Below are 13,987 nucleotides of genomic sequence, written 5' to 3'. Positions count from 1 at the left end.
ACTGCGGGCATTGAGGTCGTTAAGATCATTGCTTTCCTTTGTGCGTACTGCCTTGACGGCCAGAGCTGTATTGTAGTCAAGCTTGAGTAATCAGATGGTCAATTTATCACAATAAGAACAATGTAAAGGTTGTATATCTTGCTATGATAAGTGGCAAACAAACGGCAGAGGTGTCATTCTTGCAGACAAGTCACACTTTACTGCTACATCTGGCAATCTGTTGGCAGATCCAGCTATGACACAACCACCACATTGTGTCCTGTTACAAATTGTCGTTCAGATGATCACTGCATATTTGTACTAGAGCTGTCTGGTATTATCGGGTGGCCAATAATATTGGCCGATGAAAGCATTTTAAAATGATATCGGATAGAGATAGACATTTGGAAATTTGACCTACAGTGATCCCTCGCTAATTCGCGCTTCAAACGTCGTGCTGTGAGTCCATAGCAGCCTCCTGCTGCTTTTCTTGCTCAGCAGGCGGCTGCAGCTAGTTAACGATGAGTGATGTAGATACCGTATTGGCCCGAATATAAGACGGCCCTGTTTATAAGACGACCCCCTCTTTTTCAAGAAGTTTGAAAAAAAGACTTTTTGAACACCAAATTCATTTTTATAGAGAAAATAATTACAGTACATCTGATTAAGATAATATATTTAAGATAAAAAGCATGTTGTTTTGCCTCATTCAAATCTTAATATCTGAAAATTTAAATATGTAAACTAAAGTGCAATCAATTTTTAACAGGAGGGCATTGTAAAAAGTGTAAACAGCAAAACCCTAACTGGAGGTGAGAGCATGAGAGAGCAGAATTAAAGACGCCACGACTTTGACGAGATATTATCGTGTACTTACCTCTTTTCGATCCAAAAATTCCATGTATCAGCGAGTGTCAAGACACAGCTGTGAATGGCCACAGCCGGTCTTTTTGGGTATTTTAAGGGTGAAACATGGGTTGCGATGCAGAGATCAAGGAGTGAGTCAAACCTCTTAAACTACTGTTTTAGCACAGTTATTTCTATAACACATACAAAAATTGATATTCATTCAAAATAGTATTTTTTCAATGATTCGCAAAATAAAAGTTAACAAAAACAGCAATAACCCCAACCTCCATCTCCTAATTTTTATTTTCCCTCATTTCCTCACATACTAAATGCCAAATCTCAATTTTAACTACTTAAGAACATAGGATTTATATTAAAATTGAAGTTAATGTAAACATGTACTTTTTTGTTTTTTTAATATTAGATATAAGTAACATACATTCAGAAAAACAAGTACAAATGACTTATATTATGCAGAGTGAAATGGAATATATTTTGAAGATCGAGCAAATATTGATTTTTTTAAATCATAAGGAAATGAAAAAGTAGCCTAACATAAATGAACAAATATAAGTCCAAATTGCACATTGACAGCTAAGATGTTCTGAACCTCCCTATCAGAGCAAATAAAGCTAACTATGATAAATAAGCCTCCTCAACTCTTTCGTTTCGCTTAAAGATTTGATCTATATAATGTTGCATTGCCTTTTTTGTCGCATCAATTCAACCCTTTTTTTTTTTTTTTTTTTTTTTGCTGTTCCAAAAAACATGCACATTTGAACCAATCAGAGCTAACTATCTCTGCTAATCACATGTCAGTATGTCATCCAATTGAACGGATAAATGAGTCCAGGCGTTTTGCTTTGCTGCATTCATTCGCACATTGACATGACTCAGCATCGTCAGACTCAGATAACTGCAGCAGCTGGCGAAACCTCCATGCCGTCCGTGGAATAAATAATAAATATTGGTGGAAACGGATTACGCTACAGAAGCACTTTATTCTGCTTGTTGTTAACACTTGTGTATGTAAAACTGATGTCGGTAGATCTTCTTGTAGATGAAATGCATGTGTTGCTGCTTAGCATTTTTTTTTTTACATAGCGTTTTGACAGTTGCCGTCATATTTTCGAAATCAAAGCACCGTGTACCGGAACAGCATTCCAGCCCTGAATCTTACAGCGGAACTGCGTTCCTGACCGTTCTGGCCCACTTTCACCCCTGCATATAGGACAATTTTGAAATTTGGGGGTCTCAGAGCGGAACTTCAAGTCACCTGAGTGTTTTCCGCCATATAATATATACTATATAAATGCCTTGCATTCCAAAAGCCCAGCAAAAATTTCATTGCAGATGACATTCCCATTTTCTCTCCAGCATTTCTGCACAGATGTGGGGCTTATACTTTCATGTTATTGTGTGCTTCAGACAGACAGAGAAAAAGGTTGTTCGATTCCCACAGGGAGGCAACTATTTTTCCCTGTGAGGTCCTCACTTCATTCTTTTCTCGCAATGAATTTATCTCCCTTGTTTTGACTGACAGGCCGATGGTGGCGGGGCATTCCCTGACGCCCGAGGAGCTCGGAGGGGGAGGAGACGGCCAAAGAAGGAAGAAGAGGCCGTCCAGTCGAGGCTTGGAGCACCTTGGCAACACCCAGGTCAGGATCCTTTTGTCCTCCATGCAGCTCCAGAGTTACAGAGGCCGCCTTTGCTTCATTGTGTTTGAAATGTTACTTTGTTGAACTCCATTTCTAATTAGCGACAGGAGTTCAACTTTTATAATGCAAGTGACTAGTTTTGGTCGTTAAAAAAACTTACTTAACCCCAAAAAGACCTGATGTCCACTTATGTGAATGTCACATTTTGGGTCACAATATTAACGTAGAGTACAAGTATGTCCGACGGGACCATATTGATGCCAGATCTCAATGATGATTGTATTAAAATTATATAATTTTTCTTATTATTTTTTAAGTTGTTAAATATAATTCCTATTAATAAATTATAAATTTATGTTAATGAAAACACATTTAAGAAACCCTTATAAATGAAATCACATGAAGAACAAAAGTCAAAAATACTTCTTTTTAAAAAATAAAAATTAATTGTTAGTAAAAAATAAAATTTAAAAAAATGAACATTTTGTATAGATTTAAAAATATAAAGGGATAATTGTTTAGAATTTTTTTTACTTATATATGCTGTTTTATTTTCTATTTAAGCTACTCAAATCAATTGTTAGTAAAAAATGAAATTTAAAAAATTAACATTTTGAATAAGTTAAAAAAAAGTTTTTTTTTAAAGGGTTAATTTTTCAAAAATAAATCTGCACTGGCTGTGTACACAATAGGAGAAGGGATTTTTTATTTTCTATTTAAACTATTTTAAAAAAGCCAAGTTTAGTAAAAATAAAAAATAATAATAAACAATTTGAATAGTTTCAACATTTTTTAATGGGTTAATCTAAAAAGATATTTTTTTTAAATTCTGCTGTTTTATTTTCTATTCAAACTATTCACAAAAAAAAGCTAAGTTTAGTAAAAATAGAAAAAATAAACAATTTGAATAGTTTCAACATTTTTTAATGGGTTAATCTAAAAAGATATTTTTTTAAAATTCTGCTGTTTTATTTTCGATTTAAACTATTTTAAAAAATTCAATTGTGAGTAAAAATAAAATTCAAAAATGAACATTTTACATTGATTATTTTTTTTATAAAGGTTAATTGTTAAAATAAAAATAAAAAAATATAAAAAAATATATATATCTATATATATATTTTTTAATGAATATAAATTTTTTAAAAAATCTGCTGTTTGTTTCTATTTAAGCTGTTTTAATGAATTCAAATAAAATTAAGAGAATATTTAGTCCCTGCCACCCTTTTTTGGGGCCATTTTTTAAAAAGTAAAGTAGGTAAAAAACAGTTTACAAATTCTTAAAAAATAAACAAGTGAATATTTGCTGTCAACTCATTGTCTACCATTGACAGGAGCAGCAGCCGTTTGATTGCTGCCAGCCTTCCCAGTCAAAATGGATTGAACGTCTAGTTCAGTCAATGTTTTACACTTGACATTCTTTTTCACAGTCTCTGACGTTTTGCTCCTAGCTTTAACCAGTCCCCTTCTGCTTTAACAGATAAAAGCGCAAGTTTGCAGGAAAAGTACTCCTCAAGGCGTCCCGGTTTCGAAGCTACCCTCCGACGTAGCGCAGCTCAAACACAAGAGCCAAGGTAAAAAGATTCTCTCAGGGATGCGCCACAGGGACGAGGAGGTTTCGCCGAGCAACTCGAAGCACGGACACGGAAGCCAGGCCGGCAGGCGAGACAGCGATACAGGTACACGCTTTTTCACCACTTGCTATGTGAAATCTTAAGCAGCGTATCTCTAAAGTGTTGTCCACTCTCTCAGCAGGTAGCGTGGACAGCGGCCCCCAAGAGAGTTGGGCCGGAGACGCGCACCGCAAAGCTAAAAAAGGGACACGCGAGTCCGCTCATCACAGCAAGACGGCGGCGAGGGCTCACCGCGGACAGAGACGGGAGTCACTGGGAGACAGTTCCAATCTTGAGAGTGATTCCTCGGATCAAGGTAGACGCATTTTCGAAAAACGAAATCTCCAACCGTAAACCTTTTTTTGGGCGCTTGTTGGCTGCCATCAACGGCGCAAGACGTCCAATCCATTGAATGGATTAACAAAATGGATTGTACGGCGCTATGGATTGGATGTCTAGCACCGTCAATGGCACTGAAAGATGAGTATTCACGGCCAGTCTTACAGTTTATATATTTACAGTGTATCACAAAAGTAAGTACACCCCTTTAAGGGTATCTTTTCATGGGACAACACTGACAAAATGACACTTTGACACAATGAAAAGTAGTCTGTGTGCAGCTTATATAATAGAGTTCATTTATTTTCCCCTCAAAATAACTCAAAATATAGCCATTAATAGCCAAACCCCTGGCAAAAAAAGTGAGTACACCGCATAGAAACTACGTACATCCCTAAATGTACAACTCGAGTACCGTATTGGCCCGAATATAAGATGGCCCTGATTATAAGACGACTCCTTCTTTGTTTGAAAAAAGACTTTTTGAACACCAAATTATTTTTTATACAGAAAATAATTACAGTACATCTGAAACAAATGAGTATAACAATATATTTGAGAGAAAAAGCATGCTATTTTGCCTCATTCAAATCTTAATATCTGAACATTTAAATATCTAATCTATAGTGCAATCACATTCGTAAATGAATGGCTTCTGGGTTTTGTAATGTAAATAAACCAATCTATTGTGATAAAACAACAAAATTGCAATAACTGCATTAACCATCAAAGTGAAGTTTAACTGTAGTCTTGAGACAAATCTGAATAAGGAAAAACGTTGCAAAAAAATAATGCAAACTGGTTAAACTTGAGAGTAGCTGAGATCTGTCATGACAGAACATTGCTTCAATGATATCTGGCGCCATCTAATGTCGTGAATGGGTATAGGTCTAGACCGCGAATACAAGACAACCCCCATTTTTTCAGTCTTATTTCAAAGCAAAAAACACTGTCTTATATTCGGGCCAATACGGTACTGCTCTTCATTTTCCCTCCAAAATGTCATGTGACTCATTATGGGAGTGCTGTCAGCATTGCTGCAGAGATTGAAGCGCAGGGGGGTTCAGCCTGTTAGTGCTCAGACCATACGCCGCACTCTACATCAAATTGGTGTGCATGGCTGAGAGATCTGCAGGGTGGAAGGCAACATAAATAGTCTGAAATATCAACAAATCTTAGCTGCCTCTTACGTTCCTAACCATAAAAAGGGACAAATTCTGCAGCAGGATGGTGCTCCATCGCATATTTCAAAGTTCCTCAAGGCAAAGAAGATCAAGATCCTCCAAGACTGGCCAGCCCATTCACCAGACATGAACATCATTGAGCATGTCTAGGGTAGGATGAGAGAAGAAGCATGGAAGACGAAACCCAAGAATGTTGATGAACTCTGGGAGGCATGCAAAACTGCTTTCTTTGATGTTCCTAATGACTTCATCAATAAATTGTATGAATCCTTGCCATACCGCATGGATGCAGTCCTTCAAGCCCATGGAAGTCATAAAAAATATTCAATTTGGATCTCACAGCACCACTACTTAATTCGCTTATGTTATGTAACATATTTTTGTATTTGAAGTCCATTTTTTGTTCAATTTTCACACTACTTTCTGTAGGCGACAAAACTTTTGTCTTGCCAAAATTGCACCTTTATGTCTTCATGAAATGATAAATCTTTTTTCAGTGAAAAAAATATATTTTTGTTCGGGCTGTCAAACGATTAAAATTTTTAATCGAGTTAATTACAGCTTAAAAATGAATTCACCGTAATTAATCACAATTCAAACCATCTATAAAATATGCCATATTTTTCTGTAAATTATTGTTGGAATGGAAAGATAAGACACAAGATGGATATATACATTCAACATACTGTACATAAGTACTGTATTTGTTTAATATAACAAATCAACAAGATGGCATTAACATTATTGACATTCTGTTAAAGCAATCCATGGATAGAAAGACTTGTAGTTCTTAAAAGATAAATGTTAGTACAAGTTATAGAAATGTTATATTAAAACCCCTCTTAATATTTTCGTTTTAATAAAATTTGTAAAATTTTCCATCAAAAAATAAACTAGTAGCCCGCCATTGTTGATGTCAATAATTACACAATGCTCATGGGTGCTGAAGCCCATAAAATCAGTCGCACCCAAGCGCCATCAGAGGGCGACAAAACTCCAAAAAACACAATTAACAAGTGGACATTGCACTGTGCTGTCATTTTAATCTGTTTGAGCGGGGCATGTGCGTTAATTGCGTCAAATATTTTAATGTGATTAATTTAAAAAATTAATTACCGCTCGTTAATGTGATAATTTTGACAGCCCTGATTTTTGTACATTCAACATCATTTGGGAGGGTCTTAGCTTTCATATGAGCCATTTCTGAAACCAATTGAATAATAATAAGACAGGTTATTAGTAGGGTTGTTCCGATCATGTTTTTTTTGCTCCCGATCCGATCCCGATCGTTTTAGTTTGAGTATCTGCCGATCCCGATATTTCCCGATCCGATTGCTTTTTTTTTTTGCTCCCGATTCAATTCCAATCATTCCCGATAATTTTTCCCGATCAAATACATTTTGGCAATGCATTAAGAAAAAAAATGAATAAAACTCGGACGAATATATACATTCAACATACAGTACATAAATACTGTATTTGTTTATTATGACAATAAATCCTCAAGATGGCATTTACATTATTAACATTCTTTCTGTTAGAGGGATCCACGGATAGAAAGACTTGTAATTCTTAAAGGATAAATGTGACTTTGTATATTGTGACTAAATATTGCCATCTCGTGTATTTGTTGAGCATTCAGTAAATGATGCTGTAGCCATTTAACTGTTCTGCCCAAATGCATGATGGGAAGTGCAACCATGACCGTGCGTAATGGCACCAATTGATATATCTTCTCAGCGTTGGGAAGTAACATAGGGTGTTAAGAAAAAGATCAACCACTACCTTTCTTCCCCACATTGCTTCCCACGGTATTTCTAATCGTTGAGAGAGGGATTTTAAGGCTTTAGCCAATTAAAAAGAGGCTCCAAACACTGCCAAAATTCTCTCTGCTCATTTTACGCAGCCTGTTAGCTCTATATATGGGTAAAACGGCGCCATTATAGATTGAACGCGACAATGCGTGAGTGGGTCGTGCAGCGCATGCGTTAATTGCATTAAATATTTTAACATGATTGATTTAAAAAAAAATAATAATTACCGCCGTTTACGCATTAAATTTGATAGCCCTACTTTAAGCCAAAACTAGACTCTGGATGAATGTAAGACATTTTGTCTAACGTTAAATACAATTAGAAAACGATTTAATTAAAAAATTTTTTTTTTTTAAGTATTAAAAAAAGGCATGTCCGATATTTTTTTGCCGATTCTGGTACTTTGAAAATGACGTGATCGGACCCGATCGGGACATGTTTAGTTATTAGCAATTGTTTCTACAAAATGGATCAGCGACAACTTTTGTCAGGGACTGTAGATGTCCAATTCATTCTAACTTGAAGGGTTGGCTGCAAAAGCTCATCCTTCAGAGATAATCTGCTGCCAGTCAAAATGTATTGGACGGACATCTTGCGCCGTCAATGTTAGGCGATGTGTGAAATAGCTGCCCAATAACGGGTTAAGGGGAGCACAAACATAACCGTCGTAATGTGGCTTCACAGCAGGAAATACCATTCAGGCAAAACACTTCATATATCATTTTGAATGCTAATGAAGTGTTTATGACGCCCTTCAAGATAATCACAGTTTAGCAATGCGTTTGATAAGACTCGTAAACCAAAATTGTATGCTTTGTCTTCTCCTTTTACATTAGCAGAAGAGGAAGAGGAAGGCAGTAATGATAGCGACGAAGGTCAAGACCTCCGAGCCCACCCGGCAAAAGACGTGAGCTCCAGCTCTTCCGTGACGGGCCCCAGTCCTTCGTCAATCGTGAAACTAGAGGCCAATCAAAAAGCCAGGAACAAAAAACAGAGACAGGAGCTTTACGGTAAGGCCGAGTGCTCGTCGCCAGAAGCTGCGCGTCTACTCACGTGTCCGTTTCTGTCATTGAACCTCACAGGCTCCCATAGCCTTTCTGGCGCAGAAGGCGAGGTCAAAGTACGAAAGAAGAACCCCCGTCGGCCCGGCGCTGTCAAAAGCCGCCGCGAAGACCGTGGCGCAGAGGGGCTCAAGAGACCGCGCGCGCCAAGGTACAAGGAACCTCGATGGGGAAGCAACAGAAACAACCGATTCCGATGGAGCGCGGGGATGCCCAACTTTCCGACAACGAGCGAGAGGTTGAAGAGGGCCACGCGTAAAAACACCATGTTGAGGGGAACATATAACAAGGTTAGCAGGAAGTCATTTTGCATAGATGGTTAGGAAAATACAGGTAGTCCCCAGGTTATGACGTACTGGACTTTCGCCATTTCAAATGAATGAAATGGAAAAAAAAAACAATGCAATGATGCAACTAGCAAACTGTCAAATGGCAGCAAGTCAATATCTCGGCAAGCCGCCTAGGATCGGTTTAAAGACATTGTTGATTAGCTGGAATTGGATGCAGGTATGACGTCATCCCACATCTCTGTACCAAAACAATCTGACCAGCAGCAGAATGTGACAAAATCATGCCAGTCGTCATACTACCTTAGCTTGCTAGCTAGCACAGTTATTCTCCCAGTCCAGCACAACGATAACAGAGGGATTGCATACAAGGGTTTATTGAACACACAAAAAACACGCCATCGCAAAAAGGGAGATTGAAAAAAAGGGTCCATGACAGCTGATTGGGATCAATACATTTAAAAAACAAAAAAAGAGGGATCGGGATCATAAATTTTTGTTTTAAAAAAAACCCCGAGCGAAAACTGCTGTGAGAGGCAGACAAACGAAAAAAAACTAAGGCAATGATGCTACTAGAAAACCGTCAAATGGCTGCACGTCAATATCTCGGCAAGCTGCCTAGGATCGGTTTAAAGACACTGTTGATGAGCTGGAATTGGATGCAGGTATGACGTCATTCCACATCTCTGTACCAAAACAATCTGACCAGCAGCAGAATGTGACAAAATCATGCCAGTCGTCATACTAGCTTCGCTTGCTAGCAAGCACAGTTATTCTCCCAGTCCAATGCAACAAACAGGGGGACTGCATACAAGGATTTATTGAACACACAAAAAACACGCGATCGCAAAAAGGCATATTAAAAAAAAAGGTCCATGGCAGCTGATCGGGATCAATACGTTTTAAAAAAAAAAAAACACCTGAGGGAAAACTGCTGCGAGAGGCAGACAAATGAAAAAAAACAAGGCAATGATGCAACTAGCAAACTATCAAATGGCAGCAAGGCAATATCTCAGCAAGCCGCCTAGGATCGGTTTAAAGACACTGTTGATGAGCTGGAATTGGATGCAGGTTGACATCATCCCACATCTCAATACCAAAATAATCTGACCAGCAACAGAATGTGACAAAATCATGCCAGTCGTCATACTAGCTTTGCTTGCTAGCTTGCAAAGTTATTCTCCCAGTCCAGCACAACTTGCTAGCTTGCACAGTTATTCTCCCAGTCCAGCGCAACAATAACAGAAGGATTGCGTACAAGGGTTTATTGAACACTCAAAAAAACATGCGATCGCAAAAAGGGAGATTTAAAAAAAAAAACGGAAAAAAAGGTTCCATGACAGCTGATCGGGATCAACACTTTTTTTTTTTTTTTTTTTTTTAAACCCGAGGGAAAACCGCAGTGAGATGCAGACAAAGGAAAAAAACTAAGGCAATGATGCAACTAGCAAACCGTCAAATGGCAGCAAGTCAATATCTCAGCAAGCTGCCTAGGATCGGTTTAAAGACACTGTTGATGAGCTGGAATTGGATGCAGGTATGACGTCATCCCACATCTCTGTACCAAAACAATCTGACCAGCAGCAGAATGTGACAAAGTAATGCCAGTCGTCATACTAGCTTAGCTTGCTAGCTAGCACAGTTATACTCCCAGTCCAGTACAACAATAACAGAGGGATTGTGTACAAGGGTTACTGAACACACAAAAAACACGCGATCGCAAAAAAGGGAGATTTAAAAAATGGTCCGTGTCAATTGACCGGGATCAATAAATTTATTTTTTCTAAAAACCTGAGGGAAAACCGCAGTGAGAGGCAGACAACGAAAAATCAATACATTTTCACTTAGTTTTGCTTGCTAGCTAGCACAGTTATTCTCCCAGTCCAGCCCAACAATGTCATCACCCCGAGCGTCCATTGCGCACATAAAACACGGCGCCTCCGTAGGTCAAACCACGTACTCAAATGTTATAGATTTCTAAATCAATGGCAATATTTTACATGTTTCTAATAACATATTTTAGTAAAAGAGAACAATTGTAGCCTACTAGTCTTTAAGGATCCTTTTAAGATAATTAAGATTCTTTTGTTGGTCAATCTGAGGCCAACCAGTCCCCCATTTTGATTAAAAATGGTGGCAATCGGTTATGCTTCGTTTTTGCCGAAATTTTTTTCCGTATGTGCTGCTGTCGTTTTATAGATATTGAGATATTAATTTTGAGTGATGACGTCACTCGGAGCTTTTCGGTATCCAACTCCCGTGGCTGACGGAGCATACCAACTCTATCAATAACAGAGGGGTGTCCAGACAACTAGCACAAGCGAGTGTTATCGTTTCGGGTCGATTTTGCAATTTAAGGGGGTGGTGTTGTCAATGAATACCATCAAGAAATGTTTGCCACCCTCAAAATGTTCCTGCACCCCTCTCGACACCCCGTAAATATTGTTCTTAGATCCGCCCCTGCGTATCAGGGCAGAAGACATTTGAAATTAATTACAATATTTATCTCATCATTGACGGGCAGACTAAAGGTCGAGCCGTTAGTCGTCTTCTAGAAAGCTTCGCGGCAGACGAGGGCTTTCAGATGGATGGCAGCAGCTTCTCGGAAGAGGAGGAGGACGACAAAAGTGATTCGTGCAGCAAGAACCCTGAAGGTAAACCGTATCTCCGCAGCAAGAGCGTTAAAAAAAAGTTTTTCTAAAATATTTATTGGGACGTTTGTTTGTTTTTTTCATTGGCAGTCCCGAATTGTGTCTTGACCAAAGAACTCTTAGCGGATGGACTGAAGATCCTGGTCTCGAAGGAAGATGAGCTACTATACGCTGCCAAGATCCACACCATGGATTTCCCAGATATGTAAGCGATTCAACCACTTGTGATATTTTATACCAAAGCAAAATTTAAAAATAACCCATTTTTTGTGGTCTTTTTCCAGATATAGTGTCACCATTGATGGGGAAAGAGGAAACCGTGCAAAAATCTATTCACTGGAGCAGTTGCTTCGGGAAGCTGTAAGTCCATCTACAATGGTCATTAACCCTTCTAGGGACGTAGGCAAAGGTTAACACTTGAAAGACCTTTAAGTGACTATTTTTGTCATTAAAAAATATGAGCAATTAGTAATTTTTCGGACTATAAATTGTGTTTTTGGGGGTTACATTTTTTTACATTTTTACATTGTACTTTAAAGCAGTGTTCTAGTGTGCCGCGAGAAATTAGCAGTAGAGGTGAAACAATTAATCGATTAATCAACAACTAATGCATCAGCAAATTAATCGACAACTATTTTGATAACCGATTGATCGTTTAGGACCTTCTTCACCTTAAACTAAATTCTTGAAATTATAACATACAGTGGGGAGAACAAGTATTCGATACACTGCCGATTTTGCTGGTTTTCCCACTTGCAAAGCATGTAGAGGTCTGTAATTTGTATCATAAATTCTCTTCAACTGTGAGGGACGGAATCTAATACAAAAAAACAGAAAATCACATTGTATGATTTTTAAAGAATACATTTGCATTTAATTGCATGAAATAAGTATTTGATACATAACAAAAATCGACCTTAATATTTGGTACAGAAACCTTTGCTATTACAGATACCAAACGTTTCCTGTAGTCCTTGACAAGGTTTGCACACACTGCAGCAGGGATTTTGGCCCACTCCTCCATGCAGATCTTCTCCAGAGCCTTTAGGTTTCGGGGCTGCTGCCGGGCAACACGGACTTTCAGCTCCCTCCGTAGATTTTCTATCGGGTTCAGATCTGATGACTGGCTAGGCCACTCCAGGACCTTAAGATGCTTCTTACGGAGCCACTCTTTAGTTGCCTTGGCTTTAAGTCGTTGTCATGCTGGAAGACCCAGCCACGACCCATCTTCAGGGCTCTCACTGAAGGAATGAGGTTGTCAGCCAAGATCTGGCTATACATAGCCCCATCCATCCTCCCCTCAATACGGTGCAGTCATCCTGTACCCTTGGCAGAGAAGCAGCCCCAAAAAATGTTTCCTCCTCCATGTTTCACAGTTGGGATGATGTTCTTGGGGTTGTACTCATCCTTCTTTTTCCTCCAAACACGACGAGCCGAGTTCAGACCAAAAAATTCAATTTTGGTCTCGTCCGACCACATGAGCTTCTCCCATTGCTCCCCTGGATCATCCAGATGGTCAGTGGCAAACTTCAGACGTGTCTGGACATGCACTGGCTTCAGCAGCGGGACCTTGCGTGCGCCGTAGGATTTTAATCCATGACGGCGTAATGTGTTTCCGATGGTTTTCTTCGAGACTGCAGTTCCAGCTCTCTTCAGGTCATTGACCAGGTCCTGCCGTGTAGTTCTGGGCTGATCCCTCACCTTCCTCATGATCAGTGATGCCCCACGGGGTGAGATCTTGCATGGAGCCCCAGAACGAGGCAGATTGACCGTCAACTTGAACTTCTTCCATTTTCTAATAATCGCTCCAACAGTTGTTACCTTCTCACCAAGCTGCTTGCTTATTTTCCTGTAGCCCATCCCAGCCTTGTGCAGGTCTATTATTTTATCCCTGATGTCCTTACACAGCTCTTTGGTCTTGGCCATTGTGGAGAGGTTGGAGTTTGTTTGTTTGAGCATGTGAACAGGTGTCTTTTATATACAGGTAACAAGTTCAAACAGGTGCAGTTACTTCCAGTAATGAGTGGAGAACTGGAGGGGTTCTTAAAAAAGAACTAAGAGCCGAAATATTTACTAGTTGGTAATGTATCAAAATACAAATTTATTATTTAAAAACTATATAATGTGATTTTCTGGATTTTTGTATTAGATTCCGTCCCTCACAGTTGGAGAGAACTTATGATACAAATTACTGACCTCTACATGGCCTGCAAGTGGGAAAACCAGCAAAATCGGCAGTGTATCAAATACTTGTTCTCCCCACTGTACATATAACTATTCAGTTGTAAATATCATCATATTTCTTGATTATATTTTTGTTAAGTTAAAGTCGGACATGAACAAAAATCTGCATTTACTTTGGAAAACAAAAAATTGAATTGATAAAATTTATCATCTTTTTGATAACACTTTATTTGACAGTGGCGTCGTAAGACTGTCATAAAACCATCATAATTCTGACACTGTCATGAGCATTGATCATCTTACTGAAACCAATATCTATTTGTCCAATCATTACTAGTCAAAGTTAGCGGGAATAGGCCGAGATCGTT

At 38.7% G+C, this 13,987-nt stretch overlaps 1 protein-coding gene across 10 annotated transcripts in view; it reads left to right on the top strand.

Annotated features, from left to right (window-relative positions):
• The window catches only part of LOC130931967 (BAH and coiled-coil domain-containing protein 1), a 221,457-nt gene that overhangs the window by 184,810 nt on the left and 22,660 nt on the right, over window positions 1-13,987 (top strand). For 8 of the 10 annotated variants that reach the window (XM_057861249.1, XM_057861246.1, XM_057861242.1 and 5 more), the window contains 8 exons: window positions 2,372-2,486; window positions 3,967-4,165; window positions 4,239-4,415; window positions 8,273-8,446; window positions 8,519-8,787; window positions 11,309-11,438; window positions 11,526-11,640; window positions 11,720-11,795. In XM_057861249.1, the coding sequence (XP_057717232.1) occupies window positions 2,372-2,486; window positions 3,967-4,165; window positions 4,239-4,415; window positions 8,273-8,446; window positions 8,519-8,787; window positions 11,309-11,438; window positions 11,526-11,640; window positions 11,720-11,795 (1,255 nt within the window). The remainder of the gene's footprint in view (window positions 1-2,371; window positions 2,487-3,966; window positions 4,166-4,238; window positions 4,416-8,272; window positions 8,447-8,518; window positions 8,788-11,308; window positions 11,439-11,525; window positions 11,641-11,719; window positions 11,796-13,987) is intronic. The other 2 variants (XM_057861248.1, XM_057861247.1) reach the window with 2 other exon arrangements.

This window comes from Corythoichthys intestinalis, chromosome 16 (assembly GCF_030265065.1).
Source record: "Corythoichthys intestinalis isolate RoL2023-P3 chromosome 16, ASM3026506v1, whole genome shotgun sequence".
NCBI lineage: Eukaryota > Metazoa > Chordata > Actinopteri > Syngnathiformes > Syngnathidae > Corythoichthys > Corythoichthys intestinalis.
The sequence above is the reverse complement of the archived record's forward strand: the minus strand, read 5'-3'. Positions and strand labels throughout refer to the sequence as shown.